Source organism: Solanum pennellii, chromosome 3 (genome assembly GCF_001406875.1).
Source record: "Solanum pennellii chromosome 3, SPENNV200".
Classification (NCBI taxonomy): domain Eukaryota; kingdom Viridiplantae; phylum Streptophyta; class Magnoliopsida; order Solanales; family Solanaceae; genus Solanum; species Solanum pennellii.
Window position 1 is genome coordinate 5376226 of NC_028639.1, and position 16395 is coordinate 5392620.

The 16395-nt window shown below is 32.6% G+C and overlaps 3 protein-coding genes and 1 non-coding gene across 8 annotated transcripts in view; 3 read left to right on the forward strand and 1 right to left on the reverse strand.

Moving 5' to 3' along the window:
• Positions 1–736, forward strand: part of LOC107012430 (transmembrane and coiled-coil domain-containing protein 4-like) — a 7699-nt gene extending 6963 nt beyond the window's left edge. For all 4 annotated transcript variants that reach the window (XM_015212276.2, XM_027915911.1, XM_015212277.2 and 1 more), the window contains 3 exons: positions 88–158; positions 320–377; positions 465–736. In XM_015212276.2, coding sequence (XP_015067762.1) covers positions 88–158; positions 320–377; positions 465–587 — 252 coding nt within the window. In that variant the 3' untranslated portion in view covers positions 588–736. The remainder of the gene's footprint in view (positions 1–87; positions 159–319; positions 378–464) is intronic.
• Positions 737–2356: 1620 nt separating this feature from the next.
• On the forward strand, positions 2357–10202 carry LOC107012541. Of its 2 annotated transcripts, XM_015212411.2 has the most exons (6): positions 2358–2738; positions 4716–4885; positions 5347–5410; positions 9216–9285; positions 9377–9513; positions 9816–10202. In XM_015212411.2, exons 1-5 carry the CDS (start codon positions 2486–2488, stop codon positions 9486–9488), a joined length of 669 nt encoding a protein of 222 aa, XP_015067897.1. In that variant the 5' UTR covers positions 2358–2485; the 3' UTR covers positions 9489–9513; positions 9816–10202. The 2 variants fall into 2 exon arrangements, with proteins under 2 accessions (XP_027770914.1, XP_015067897.1); XM_027915113.1 differs by lacking the exon at positions 9816–10202 and having other exon boundaries at positions 2357–2738; positions 9377–9763.
• Positions 10203–10383: 181 nt separating this feature from the next.
• On the forward strand, positions 10384–10456 carry TRNAK-CUU. The gene has a single exon. It is a non-coding gene; the product is annotated as a tRNA-Lys (tRNA).
• A 3569-nt stretch (positions 10457–14025) lies between these two features.
• LOC107013738 (GATA transcription factor 5-like) lies at positions 14026–15337 on the reverse strand. Its single transcript, XM_015213615.2, has 3 exons — positions 15219–15337; positions 14864–15124; positions 14026–14781 (listed from the first exon to the last, which is right to left on the reverse strand). Exons 1-3 carry the CDS (start codon positions 15261–15263, stop codon positions 14197–14199), a joined length of 891 nt encoding a protein of 296 aa, XP_015069101.1. The 5' UTR covers positions 15264–15337; the 3' UTR covers positions 14026–14196.
• Positions 15338–16395: the final 1058 nt, after the last annotated feature.

Sequence of the window (16395 nt, forward strand, 5' to 3'; positions counted from 1 at the left end):
CCGTATTATCCCCTCCCTTTTCTTCATATTTAGAAGTGTAGGGTTCAACCTCATTACTATCTGAAGTTCGCTGTTCTTGTTTTGCAGGTGGTAGCTGGTAGATTTGTGAATGCTTATTCTACAAATGATTGGATGCTTGGAGTTGCCTTTCGTGCCAGGTATGCGTTATTCACAAGTGTCGTACTGATTTTGAAAATATCAACTACTGCTGCTGCAATATGTTTGACGGTTTCAAGGATTTCCTCGCTATCTGCTTTGACGTTTGATTTGCCGATTTCTGCTTCTCTTTCTTATGACTTCTGTAACTTCTTTTGAACAGTCTCCTTACTCAAGGCCTGGCTGGAATTCAACCAGTTGAGATTCCTGGTGTTGAGAATGTAAGTTTGATGTTCCCATTTTTTCTTTCTGTATTGCAGTTGTCTGCATTTAGTTGAAGTTCAAATTCTTTGGTACTCCATTTACAGGTTGATGTAACTGAATTCATCGAGGGCCATTCGTCGTATCTATGGGCTACACAAGAGATTTTAGAACTACTTGAGCTGGATACTTATTATCCTGTTTTTGGTCATCGTGCTGTAAAAACATAATTTTTGCAGTTCTTATTTCTTGTAGGCACTTCATTGTTGTGAGTTGTGACCCCACACATTTACCAACTGTAAAACTTCAGTATGTGAGTAAGATTCTGAAACAACAATAAGCAAACTTTGTAAATTTTAATGGAAAGTAGGTTGGCTAAGTTCTGTTTCCTTTTCTTTCCAAAGACATGTTAGTCATTTGGAATTTATGATCACATTAATCTGGGGATGATTGATAATCTTTGCTTTGTTCGAGAGTTGTGTAGCCCCAATGCTTAGCTCAAGTGAAAAAAGGTGGAGAATTCGTGGCTTGGGTCTCAGGTTCAAGCTCCACACTATGCAAAGAGAAGTCCACTATATAAGTGGAGAAGAGTAAAGGGGCAGATTCATTATCCATCGAGTTCAGTAGGCCGTGGGAAGGGTAGAGGGCGGATTTATTATACATCGAGTTTAGTAGGCCGCGATTGATTCAAAGGGTGGTCACTCAGTTATAGAAAAAAGTTAGTGAGTTGTGTATGATGTGAGGTTCAAAATTTCGACGAAAGCAAAAAATATTAGGTGATTTTTTCTTACTCACCAAAATTTGGTATGGTGGAAGGAATAGAGTGCATGTAAGCTTATTGGGAAAGATCAGTTCCTGTTAAGATGGGCTTCTTCCTCCCTTCCAGTTGTATTTTAAGAAGTCCAGTGTGTATAACTAGATACTTAAGTTTGTATAAAGTTGAACAAGTATATTCATTTTATGTGAAATAATACACGTAGAAAGTAAATCGCCAAGTAGAGTTCAAGAAGCATATGCATGTCTGTTTGTTCAAAAAAGAAATTACGTGGACTGTAATACCAAGAAAAAAAAGGGAAAATATATAGGTGGTACTCTTTAAATTAATGGATCTCATGGATATAAAATATTCGATCTTCACACCATTTTGTACGGGTTGAAGGCTTTTTGAAATTATATATATATTTATTTATTTGTTATTACTTTTCTTAATATCGATCTCCCCTTTTTTTGTAATCTTCTATCGTGATAAATAATTAAAATATGAAATTCACAAAATAAAATAATATATATATATAAAATAGGGCAACTTTCACATATAGCAAACAAAAAATTCATATTTGTATGCTATAGCAAACTTTGCATAATTGCGCTCCATAGCAAACATAAAACTGTATAATTTGTTATACATATACAATTGTATAATTCGCTGGCCTAAATTGTATAATTCGCTGGCCTATTTCGCTGCAATTGTATAATTTATTTTGCATACAGTTGAATCGAATTAAAATGTATGTATATTGCATAATTATAAGTGTATAGCAAGAAGATATATGTTTTTCTCGCTTTATGCAAAAACAGAAACACAATATATACACTTCTGTTGTATAAAGCTAGAGAAAATTGTATTTCACTGCAATTGTATAATTCGCAATTGTATAATTCGTTGGCCTTTTTCTCTGCAATATTTGAAGTAAAATGTTTGTAAATTGTATAATTAAGTGTATAACATGAAAATATACAGTTTTGCATGTGTATATACAAGTTTCTCTCGCTTTATACAAAACAGAAACAGAATTATACACTTCTGTATATAAAGCGAGAGAGACGAGCGAGAATGGAGAGTGGCGAGCGAGATTTTTTGGAGAGAGACGCTGGCAAATTTTAGCTAATGTTTGCTATGGAGCACGATTAAATCAAACCCTAGCTATTCCATTTAATTTATGTTATTAGTTTGCTATTATATACAATTTTTCCTATAATGCCTGTTTTTTTCCCGCCCCGGAAATGATTTCCGATATTCGCCCCGCCCCGCCCCATTACGAGGAATGTTTCAATTCCAATAGAATACATTTTCCAATCGCTTTTCCGGCGAAGTAGAGACGATAAATCGGCGACGGAGTAGAAAGGAATGACGGAAACGGAGAACAAAATTGCCATCGGAAAAGAGAGAAACACCGCCGATCACTGCCGTATCAGCAATAGTGAAAGTGTGAATAATCCGGCGGAAGCCGGAAGTGAAGGCAAAAAGGGAAGTTCATCATCTTCATCATCATTGAAGAATCCAGGAAAATCATGCAAAGGATGTCTGTATTACTCGTCTACTTATAAATCCAATTCGCTGAATCCTCTATGCCTCGGACTTAGCCGTTCTATTCCTCAAGGTACCTTGCTCTCTCTAAAATAATTTCATTTTTTGGTTTTCATTTAGTTGTTTGATTTAGCTAGCGTTTCAAATATCCGTTTGGCCGTGAAATTTAATCAGATCTACAACTAATGGGTTTTTGGGACTTCCATTCACAATCAATTTGTGAAATAGTAAAATGCATGCGGAAACTGAAATTTTCAAGTTCCAACTTTGAAATCTATGGCCAAACACGAGCTTAGTTTGCTCAAAATTTTGATCCTTGAACTCATTTTCTGAAAATGTGCTGCTTAGATATGAGTGTTCTTTGCCTTATATTTTCTCACTGTGGCAATATAGTCTCTATGGTGGGCTTGCACACGCACATGCATAATGATTTGCCAGGAGTCTAGCAGATTTCTATGTCGGTGTAGCAGTAAGAGCGAGTATTACGGGCTATCTAGTTTTAGGGAATCTCTTATTGTCTTGTAAGATGAAATATTGAGTATTGGAGTAAAATGAGCTCAAATAGAAAGGAACAGAAAATGGAGGATTCACATAGATTATTCCCACCAGTTTGGACTTGAGGGTAGTTGATTGAATGATTCGCGTGCTACAACAAGATTCCGTTATTTGATCATGCTTTTTTCTGATAATTATTTGTGGTTCAACTTCATTTAGTTGGCTACTTCTTTATTAAAGGTTAGGACTTTCTAAACATTTGAAATTATTCATGAATGGACATTTGAGATTTGTGGTGAGAATATCTGATATATCCCTTTTGGCAATGTATATTTTTTGTTGAGAAGGTAAAAGATTTGTTCCAGTCAAAGTGCATCTCATATATTGGGACAAAGGTATTACTCCTCCTTTCGTCCAATTTATGTGATGCACTTTGACTAGCATAGAGTTATAAAAACAAATAAAGACTTCTGAAACTTATGGTCTAAAACAAGCCATAAATGTTTTTGTGGCTATAAATCATCTTTTTATAAGTAAAATTGAAACTTTGAAGTTAAAATGTTTCTAAATATAAAGTGTATCATTTTTTGGGGAGAAACTTGAAAGGTAAGTGCATCACATAAATTAGGGGGAATTTTTCGTTATTCCAATTTCAATTTGAAATATTACTTGCAAATCAATGTTTGATTTACAATTTGATCCATTATTTCAGCTCCAACTTGAAACAAACTTGTAGTTGAAAAATGAGTCTGAGGAGTATTTCAAGTGAAATGATGGTTTTAACTCACAAAAGTTCATTTTTGACTCTAGTGGAATCCATGTCCAAACATATCTGACTTCCAAATACTTTCTTTTATGATTAGGGACTTCCATATACTCTTTCAACTTCAACTCTTTCTTTTGAACTTCAACCTTCTCCTTTTTAAACTACAACCAAATATTGTCCAAACACCTTATAGTCAGACTATGAATTTCAACTTGCCGATTAGATCTTGCAGGTTCTCTTTATATTGTTCGTAATGCTTGTTACTTTTTCTGTATTTGGACAAGAGAAACTCTTAACATCGTCTTGATTGCTTGTTTTTGTAGGTTACCCTTTGAGAGAAGTATGTATTATTTTATGGGTAGTCCTTTGACAAAAGTATGCATTGCAACACCCAAGGGTATTTCCTATAGCGGTCAACTGAGTGAGTGAAAACATTGGAGACCAGTGTTTAAATTCTAGTAGAGACAAACACACTAGATGATTTCTTTTTATTTGCCTAATTCTTGGTGGCTAGAGTTAATCGATACCTATGGTGGTGGATGTAACATGTACTCGGGGGTGATAACTGAGGTGTGTGTGCTAGTTGGTCCTGATACAACTTTTATCAGTAAAAAGCATAGTGTAGTAAAACATGAAATCAGAACATGTGACTTTACATACTTAATAGTTGAGAGCATCTCCCTCAATGTTTTCTCTTCAAGCATCACATGCTTTCTTTTTGTTGCTTTCTAGAACTTACCTACTTAGTTAGCTATTTTCTGAGACTGTTTTTTTTGTTTTGATTACTAGTACCTCAATATATTGTTGAGAAATCTGAGATGCAAGCTTCTAAGGAGGGTAAGAACCTTACAGATTTTAGATATTCTTGTATTGGTTACTCTGTTTACCTGGATCAGAAAGCTCGGTCAGCTGATGGGCAAGGGGTTCAAACAGAATTGCCACTCTGTGCTGGCCTTGAGGTTTGCATTTGCTTTCTTATCTCTTTTATTCCTTCATTGCTTGTTCCTTGTTATGATGTTTTGAGGATAAATTTTTTATTCTGAGAAGATGAATTTGATACTTCGAGGATAAATTTTTGATTCTGAGAAGATGAATATGATATTTTGAGGATAAATAGTTTGTAGTGATGGTGAGTGGTTTTATTGAGATCAGAAGCAAATCGTGCATAGGCTTCTAATCTGCAGCAATTTATTCCCATTTGAGGTGTAATGCTTTGATATCTCTTGTAAAATGAGTTATACATACTATGTGACTGACCTGTCAGCTTTATTGATCACTTTTTGTAATGTGAAATTAATTTATGCCTGTAAAAGAGAGTATATCTCAGAAGATAATATGCATCAATGCTCGTTTTTATATCCTAATTGTTTGTTATTCCACAACTTTCTTGCTCAACTAACGTAAGTGTGCACTGGCACAGGTCTTGGTGGATAGAAAGGTTAGTTCAGCTGAGGCAGCTCCTGGCCATGCTCGTAAGAGAGAAGGTGACTTCCTTTTGTTATTTCAGATTTCAATGCCGAAAGAAGTCTTCACTGTATTGTTTGAGGTCTTTGATGTTCAGATGGACATATGATTATTTTTTTTTTTTGCAGTTAGAGAGTGTTGCTTGATTAAAAATTTCCTGAATATCTTAATTCTGGTAATAGATTTTTCATGATTGGGAAGTTTAACGAACTCCTAAGTATCTTAGTGAAAGTTGGTCCGTGTTTAGCTACTGCATTTCCTCTGTAATTTTTGCTTTTAGTGACGCATTAGGAAATTCTTTTGATGGTTTTGTAGGTATCTTCCCGAGAAATATTCTTTATTAGAAAATTTAAAATTAAAGAATTTATGACTAGAAAATCTTTGATCAATATTAGAATTGTACTTCCCTATTTATTTCTAAGAATATTTTCTCCTCTGCTTTGTTACTCTCAAGTACCTCTATTTATGGCTAGGAGTCCATTGTTGAAGCAGTTTACACCCAGCTAGCAGGTCTCGACTTACAATGTTTTATACCAAGAATTGAGTGGCTTGTTTCACCTTTTGAGGTTTTCGTATAGCCTTTATATTCAGGACAGAGGAAAAAATTATATGCCCTTTGCAGAACTACTGGTTTTGTGAAGAGATGGAGCTACTGTTTGTCCCGATACTCTTCTCAAACTTCCCAATACTTTTCGAGCTTCTTGAACACCATCAACAATCTCTCTGGCTTATATTTCCATGCTTTGTAGGAATCAGTAATTGCAATGAGTGGATCTGTCAGGATATAATTACAATACATTTGCTTAATGTATTGTCATAAGTTTCTTAAACATTTGAAACCATCATATTTTGCTGACAGTGGCAGAGGCAGGCTTTAACATATGGATTTGGTAGAATCCAATAGCTTAGGCCCAGAGTTTGTATTTGCATTATGAAATTTACTAAATATGTACAAAATAAATTTAGAACCCAGTTACTAACACTTGAAATCGCTGTCATAGAATACAGATTACAGAACTCATAAAGTTCAGATCCTTGATCCATTCTGAATGCTGATCAAAGTAATAGCTTGGAGCATTGTCTATGAGTTATGTGTTGTTGAAGGTATTCTGTATATTACCATGAGTTTAGTGAATACATATTTTAAAGAGACAAATTCTCATGTAGTAACATATAAGAGTGGGAGTGATCATAGTCAAATGGTCTTTATCCTTACTAGAAGATGAGATAGAAGTACATTTAAGGACTATTTTACTATATGATTATTCAATGAAAAACAATGATCACTCAATATAGGTTAATAGTCTTAGATGTAAAGCTTAAGAGTGGAATGAGAAAGAAAGATGATTTGTAAGCAACTGCGAACTGGTGGTGGACATTAAAGGGTGCTGTCAGGTAGCCTTTCAAGAAAAACTATGAGAAGAGGGAGCTTGGGACTTAGAGGGGGACATAGACATCCTGTGGAAGGAAATGTTAGATTGATTAGAAAAGTAGTAAGGGAAGTGTTAGGTGTGTCTAAAGATTTAGGATCTCGATCACAGGACTCCTAGTGGTGGAATAGGGAGGTACAAAGAGTTATTAAAGCCAAAAGATAGTATTACACGAAGTTGCCAAAAGCAGAAGACAAATTAGCCTTTGAAGAATACAAGAGAGCTAAAAGAGAAGCTGAGAAGGCTATTAGTAAAAGCCCAATGGGAAGCTCTTGATGACTTGGACCAAGAGCTAGGGACATGAGAAGGAGAGAAAGAAATATTTAAATTAGCCCGATTGAGAGATTAGAAGGGTAAGCTTTTAAGACAGGTGAAGTGTATTAAAGACGAATTAGGTTAAGGGTTTAAATCGATTGAAGTATATGAAAGATGATTTACAACAAGTTTTTACGGGAGATGACGAGATCAAGAAGAGGAGATAGAGAGGCTATTTTGATCAATTGTTCAACTCGAACCAAGAGAACATTTAACACCTCCACATGTGTGTGTATGATAGAAACTTTAGCTACACTCGTAAATTAGGCCAAAAGAGATAAAATGATATGAAAAGTATGAGGAAAGACTTGTGGTCCAGATAGTATACCTATAAAGGTTTAGAAGCATCTTTAGAGAGGTTGGATAGAATGACTAACCAAGATATTCAGTGCTATACCAAGTTGATAGGATGCCCTTTGAGTGCAGGAATTGTACTCCGATTCCAATTTATATGAACAAATGAGATATGCAAAGTTGTACCACTTAATTCATGAGTCATATGATGGAACTTCAGAAAATGTGATAGAGCCTAAATTTAGAAACACGACAAGAGTGGCGTAGAACTTGTTTGGATTTATGCCATGTAGATCTACAATGAAGGCTATTTTCTTTCTTAGAAGATTGATGGAAATTTAAAGGAAGAAAGACCTAACATGTTGTTTATTGACCTAAAGAAAGCATATATGATAGAGTACCATGAAAGTCCTTTGGTGGGTGACGGAAAAGAAAAGAATTCTTATTAAATATATAAATTTCATTAAGAACATGTGTGAAAGAGTCGTGAGTAGCTTCAAAAGTAAAAACATTAGTAGGAGATGAGAAGTTTCTCATAATAGTGGGTTAGCATTGAGGCCCTACTTGTTTAGCCTAATTATGAATGAGCTAACCAACACAAAACAAGATGAGGTCCTATGGTGTATTTATTTGTTGACGATAAGTGAGAATGTCAACCAAAAGCTTAAACTGTGGAAGCACCTTATAGAGCAAAGGTTTTAGGATAAGTAGAAGACGGAAGACATGCACACAAGTTTAATCAGTATGAGAAGAGCGAAGTTGAGGTGAGATTAGATGGAATTGTGGTACCAAAATGCAGATATTTAATATAGATAGGCTTGTTTTCAAGATAATGGAATGATAGATGAAGATGTTACTCGGGATTAAAATTAGTTTGTTGAAATGAAGTAGTATCAGGGTGTTATGTGATAAAAGGATGCCTGCCAAAGTGAAAGATAAGGTCTATAGAACAACTTTGAGATTCACAATGTTATATGGTAGTGAATGTTGAGCCCCTAAAGCCCAACATATCCTCAAGATGAGTGTTGCAGACATGTGGTTGCTAAGATGAATGTGCCGTCATACAAGATTCAAAATGACTACTTTGTCAGAAGGTACTAGTAGCACACTTCGAGGATAAAATGAGAGGTCACTTGAGATGGTTTGGTCATGTCCTGTGTCAACCTACAAATGCACTGGCAGCTGGCTTGAGGTGTGAGACTTTGTTGAGTGAAGGTTTTAAGGGGGTAGACCTAAAAATAATTGGAAGGAAGTTGTTTCGGAAGGTCTACTAATCCTTGGAATCAATGCAGACTTAACTAAAGATGGGATACAATGGCAGAAAATGATTCATATCGGTGATAATACCTACTAGTTGGAGATAGATCTTACACGTGTTAGCAAACTTATATATTATCTAGCAGTTTAGCTTTGTAACCATTCTTGCTTTTTCTCAAATGTCCTTGCCAACACAACAAAAACGTATTAATAAGAGGGACTTTAATTTACTGTCTTCACCCAAAATCTACACCTGATCTCCGGTCTCCTCTTTTCCTTTCTTTCTCTCCCTCGTCAATGGTGACTCCACCAACTGCAACAAGCATAAAGCTGGGAAATAGATTTAAGACGAACAATAATTTTTCTTCTTAAATACATTTTGGAAGATCAATTTAGCAAACCTGACCATTGGATTTTGGTTAGTTTAAATGGTGAATATCGTTTTTAGTTGCTCGTAATTTATTATGCTATTTAACTCAAACCTCTTACTGAAACATCTTTTTCTAATTTATGATTTTTGTTCTTTTAGACAGTCATGGAGTACCGCAGTCTCGATCACATAAACCAACTCATTCAACTGGTAATGACTTCCTCACCAGGCAAGCATTCTTAAAACTCTTGATATGAACTCTTCTGGAAGTGAAGTGCTTGATAACAACACTCATGTACTTTGATACCTTGAAAATACAGGTTCACCAGGAACGCAAATTTGGTTGCGTTGGGAGTTGCCAAGAACTTACAGAAAGTGGGAAACCGAATAAAAGAAGGTGTTGATGACATTTTCTATCGACGACCAAAATAGAACTCTGACTTGGAGTTAGAAGCAGGTAAAGATCACATGGCTGAAAGTAGCTCCGTCAAATAATATTATGGTGTAGCTTCTTTTGTTGCCCTCGTCATTTTGATATCTGAAATACGCGATCTTAGCTGGAAATGGGGTAACTGTAACGTGTGTATGAAATCCGTATTGATATTTGTTCTGTCAATTAAAATTCATAGCTTCAGAGGCATATATCTGTATATCAAACCAGGTGTCTTGTTTGTTACTGGAAAAATGCAAGGTTTTCATTTAGGTCAGTCATAATCCTGTGTAATGATAATTTGTTTTTGCTTGAACCATTTTTTACAGCTGTGATATTGTTCGCGTGGGTGTTCTAGACATTAGAAGAGAAGGTGCGGATTCTGGATTTAAAGTTTATAGGATCTGGACTACGCCCTCATTTGAAGGCTTGTTCCTGTTTCGGAGTTTCATTTCCACATTTCACATATTGGAAAGGGTCAACCTAAAAAGGAAAACTCAGTCACTTGACAAGTTTTTGGAATGCTCCAAATTCGACTTGAGCATCTCAATCTAGTTCAATACTAACAAAAATAAATATCAGTATAAGGTTCTTGCACAATTTTTGTTGTTTTATTGGGTTATGGCGTTATGTATATACATAATCGAAATTGAAGTGAATCTTTTAACATAAATAGAAGGTAAATACAATGATTGCCCCTTGCTTGGAAATAATAAGCAAAACAATGAATGAATAGAAGATTGATGTTGTTATAAGAGTGAATTAAGTGAAGTGTGAATTAGATGCACATTACGAGTTTAAATCTTTTTGTAATTAAGTGGTAAAGGTGATAGAGTTTATCCTTCATAGATTTTGTTTTACGTTTTATTTAAATAGATAAGAAATTTTCAAACAAAAGCCCGTCTAGCTCAGTTGGTAGAGCGCAAGGCTCTTAACCTTGTGGTCGTGGGTTCGAGCCCCACGGTGGGCGACATTTTTTTATTTTTGCATTTTGTGCAAATAATATTTTGAAGCAATGTTTGATTGATTTACATTATTAATTTAATTGAGTTTTCCCTTATGCAAGGTATACTACAAAACAATTTCAATGAGGAACAAATCTTTACTTTAACGAGTAATGGTGGTGATAACTGTGAATGGTGAATGATTGTGGTTCATAATAATAGGTGATAAAAACGATGTTAATTGATAATGGTGGACAATGATGATAGTTACGAATGGAGTTTAACAATACAATCACATCAAATTAGTAGTATACAAAATTGTTTCATTTTTACCTAACAGTGAATATAATGACACGATATGAGTAATAAAATTTGAATAACAATTAAAACAAGCATGATATTTAAACTAACAAAATAATATATCACAATGTGTAACAATCATCCAAACAAAATGGATAAAATACATTATGAAATAATGTTTCCCCTTATTGAGTTTGAAATTCAAATTCCAAAAGTATCAGTCAACAAGTTTCAAATTTTATTATGTCATTGTCATTTTGATGAGAGTGTTATCATTATAAAATATTCTTTGAATTTATACAAATTTCTATGAGGGGTATGAAAAATTGATTTTAAAGGAGAGAGATTTTGAATTTTGGATTTTTACTAAATAAGCGGGATTAGAAGTTAAAGATCGTTCATTTTGAAAGTTAGCATAATTTCATATATTTTTTCGAACAATTAGATTTGTTTAGAAAGTATTTCAATTGAACTAACAGATAAAAAAAATTAAGTGAAGAAAATAGTTTTGGCAAAATACTTTTACAAGGAAAATGTAAATTTATTTTTTTTATCGCGAGAAAATTAATTATTTTCTATCAAACACACACTTAATAGTGAATATAAGAGAGAAGTGTTGAAAACACCTTTAAACTAGGTGTGAATTATTAGTTCGTCCTTAAATTATTAATATTCTTAAAAACACCCCTCTACTTGATTAACTAGACTTAGTTCATATCCTAATGTGTCACATTACATAACAAGTGACCTCAAACTCTTCTAAAGACATGAGGTTCTTAATAAAAAAAAATGTCGAGAAAAGTATTGACAACATCCCTAAACTTGGCGAGAATTTAAGGTGTTATTTCACTCATATTGCAAGATCGAGGGTGTATTGAAGTTCTGTTGATCAAGTAAAAAGTGTTTTTAAAGCTATCGATAGTTCGAAGATAAAAACAATAATTCATATATTGTTTAAAGTATTTTCAATACTTTTGATGTTATTGATTTATAATAAATATTTGTAATCTACAACAAGTGACATTGTTATATCTTCCTCATAAGTAAGTTTGATGGCCAGTATGCAATCTATTTATACTTGTTGGCATTTTTCTAAAAAAAGAACATAGTGTAAGTTTAGTGTTATGTAAGTTCACAAGACTTAATATTCAAGGTGTATACATACATTGATTCTAAACTATATGCCCTCTAACTTTACTAAAACAATTTTACTATATTATTAAGTAGTTAAAACAATTTTACTATATTATTAAGTAGTTGTGTATCTTCTTTTTCTTCAAAGAGAATATTGCTGTCATTTCGATTTTATGTGACACTTTTTAAATTTTGAGATTTATATAAGTATATCTTCAACAGTAAGTTTTTCATAGATCTTTTAAATATTTTAAATTATCTATTATTGTGACTTATAGTACTTTTTACGTAGTTTACAAATATATAAATTTTATTTCAAAAATATTGAAGATTTCATGCGCAAAAATTTCGATCAATATAAACTGATTGACTTTCGAAAAAATAAAAAATATCATATAAATTGAGACAGATAGAACACAGTTATTGCTTCATTTGCTACGTATCTTATTCTTTTTGCTATCATTTTTTTCTTGCAATTCAATTACAAAAGTATTTCTTTTGAGCCAATAGTTTATCAAAAACAGTTATATTCCCATAACGAAAAAAAACAATCCATACTTATGAGATTACAGTTATATTATTGTTAGTCGTATATGTGTTGCAAACATTACAAAGTAATTTAATATTTTATTTATAAAGGTTTTAATATAAGAATAAATATCAAATTCGAGTCTAATATTATCCATAGAATAATTTTGCTAGGATTATATTTACACTACTTTTAAAAGCACAAGTAAACTTTAAATCTACTTTGGAGGTTGGCAAACACCCAAATGTTTGGCGTGCAATTGCAAGTCACTCATTTAGTTACTTTCCCTTTTTTGGTGTTATTAGTTTTGACAAGCAAATTAGTACTACTTTGTTTAGGATGTTTCGAAAATAATCTTTCGATTTTTATAAAATAGAGATAGCTTTATACATATTATTTTTTTAAAAAAAAAATATTTGTGAATTATATTAGATATATTAATCTTTTTTTGTTTAATTATGTATCCCATTAAAAAATGAAAGTAGAATGCACTCATCTTTATTCTTTTCAAAATTAACTTATGAAATTACACTGCATATATTATTTATCGTTCAAATTTTTTTATAGGTTTAATTTGATGATTTTCTGCATAAAATTAAAAGCTTGTTTGAATTGATTTAAAAATTGATCAAACTTTGACATTTCGTTGTTAATTATGATTTCATTGAAGTGCCATCAAGCGTTTATTATCAATAAACCCTCATTTTTTATTTTCTATCACTAATCTCCACACAAAGAAAATCCAATTTATATTTAAGGTCCGTTCGATCAAGTGATATAAAATCATAATTTGAAATCATGACTATGAGATGAAGTTGAGTTTTGTTTGACATGCGATTTGAACTTTTTATGTTGTATGCTTTCTCATAAATATAAAAACTCATAAGTTGTAATACTATTAAAATTATCTCAATTCTTTATAAATGTTACCAAATAAGCACAAATTTATTAAGATCGATAATACACCATCACAAAGATACTCTCAAAAAATATAATATGCATTGATCAAATTTTAATTCGACAAAAAAATAAAATTAAACACAAGTTTTGGTGTATTACTCTTTAATATAATCCTTCAACATAGTACAAACAATCTTCTCAAGTTGAACTTGCATTTCTTGCTATATAATTGAGAAAACGAACCAACATTGTTAGTTTGAGCAATTTGTCGATTCATTTGGTTGGTAAATATATTTGATAGAAAATATTGAATTTGATAAATATAAATGGTAAAGTAGAAATTGATTTGAAGTAATAATGAATTTATATCAGTAAAATTATACGAGATATAAATAATTTAGAAATAATGATATAAATCATAAAGTTTATTTATGTATGAAATAAATAATACTGTATATAAACTTGTGATCAATTTTTATATTTAAGAAATCTCAAATCATGATTTAAAATTTCAAATCGTGATTCTCGAAGAAGTTCAGATTTAATCTTATGATACGAAACCAACGTAAAATCGTATGTTCAAACACTAAAATCATTTCATAATTTCATATTCTCGAAGAAGTTCAGATTTAATCTTATGATACGAAACCAACGTAAAATCGTATGTTCAAACACTAAAATCATTTCATAATTTCATATCGCATGTCCAAACGATGAACGCAATTTTCAACATTACCTATACTAATTTAATTTTCTTTTCATTTAGGTGGAAATGGAAAAGTACATTAAAAACTCACATATCCGTTACACTATAAACTTAAATTCTACGAATTAATGTACAAAATAAACCGGACCAACTCCGGTTCGGTTTTTTCCCCTCTAAAATTTCTACTCCTAAATTCTTCAAAAACTATGAACCGGCGGAGCAAACCGGTCACCGCCGGTTCGTTCCTCCTTCTTCTGCCGCATTTCCAAAACTTTCCGGTGGTTATTCGAATGTCGTTCACTCGAAAACGTCGGACTACAAGCCGGCCGATACTCTGGTAACAGCCGACCGGATTTAAACCGGACCCCACATGCATTACAAAGCGTTTTTGCACCCATTGGACCGGTCCGCCACTGAGGTGTTTTATGAACACCACAGTGGCTGCACCGCCGCGGTTGAACCGGTTTCTCCGTTTTCATCTTCCTCCGCTTAATCACCGGCGCCGGAAATTGTACAATTGACTCAGCTGTCGTTGTTATAGTGGAGGAAGAAGCAGAGGAAGTAGATGAACCGGTGAAAGACCAAACTCGACCGCCGATTCTCCGACGTTTAGTTCTGGGCTTTGTTTGAACCGGAACTGTAAAACATAAATTCACCTGAACCGGGTTTTCCGTCACTGACTGGTTCTTCTTCACTGGTAGTTTTCCGATCAACGAATACCCAGAATGTGAATCTTCTTCAACAAATTGCGATAGCCATTCGAGATTATCCAACCCATTTTCCTATAAACAAAACCCTTTTATACTATATCTCAAAAATTCAAAAAAAAAAAAAAACTAATCGGAATTCATTTTTTTTTGTTACCGGAAAACTGAGTTCACAACCAAAATCTCCATTTTCATCTTCCATTTTCTTCTGGGGTGAAACAGAGCAAGGGTTTTGGGTGTTAAATCCATTTGGGTGTTCGTTTAATTGCTCAATTTCGTCTTCAGCAAAGCCATTGGAGAGGTCAAGAAGGTTATCAACGAAAAAATCATCGACAGAGGACTGGTTGTGGGTCATTTTCATGGCGGTTTCAGGCCTGAAATAGCTGGTTTTCAATGCCTTCTCTAAGCTGTTCATCCCCTGTTGAACACCCAAAATCAGAGAAAAAAAATTGTTACGTAAAATTGGTTGAAAAATTGATGAAAAACAGGGGAAATTGGGGAAGAAAAAGTACCTGCAGAGGAGAAGAAGAGTAGTGTGGAGCTGTTCGGTAAAGCATTGAATAGGAGATGGGAGTGTGAGAGAGTGATGAAATTTGTAAGGAGATTTAATAATCGTGATCGTTTGATTCGAAGACAAGTTATGTTGAGAAACTAATTGACATGAGATAAATTATATTATTGAATTAGTCATATTCGGAATAGTTATGTTAAGAAATTAGTCGAGATGAGATAAATTATATTATCGAATAAGTCATAATCGGATTAGTTATGTTAATAAATTAGTCGAGATGAGATAAGTTATACTACTGAATAAGTCGTAATTGGATCAGTTACATTGAAAAATTAGTCGAGATGAGATAAGTTATACTACTGAATAAGTTATAATCGGATTAGTTATTTAAGAAATTAGTCGAGATGAGATAAGTTATACTACTGAATAAGTTATAATTGGATTAGTTATGTTAAGAAATTAATCGAGATGAAATAAGTTATATTACTGAATAAGTCGTAATCGAATTAGTTACGCTGAAAAATTAGTCGAGATAAGTTAAGTTATACTAGTGAATAAGTTATAATCAAATTAGTAATATTAAGAAATTAGTCGAGATGAGATAAGTTATACTACTGAATAAGTCAATAATCGAATTAGTTGTGTTAAGATTATTTTCGAATAATATGGTGACATAATTTTTAATAATAAGTTGTTTGTTACAAATTAGGTTGAGAAATTAGTCGAGATGAATATACTATTGAAAAATTCATAATTGGATTTGTTATGTTAAGAAATTAGTCGAGGCGAAATAAGTTATACTACTGAATAAGTCATAATCGGATTAATTATGTTAAGATTATTTTCAAATAATATGTGTGGCATAGTTTTCAATGATAAGTTGTTTGTTACGAAATATTTTATATTTTTTTTATTAGTTTTAGTTATTTATTCTTAAAAATAAATTTTTTATTTAATTTTTAATATTTTTGTGGTAAATACTCATAATTATATTGTGTTATTTTAAATATAAACTATCTCTCAGATTAAAAATAAAACTTTTCATTTTAAACTTGTTACCATGTTACTTCATTTAAGTAAATATCATCTTATATATCGTAAAATATTAAAGTGATCTTTATTTTAATTGATATAAAATAGGAGTACAAATTTTCAAGTGATTAAGAGACTTTAATTAA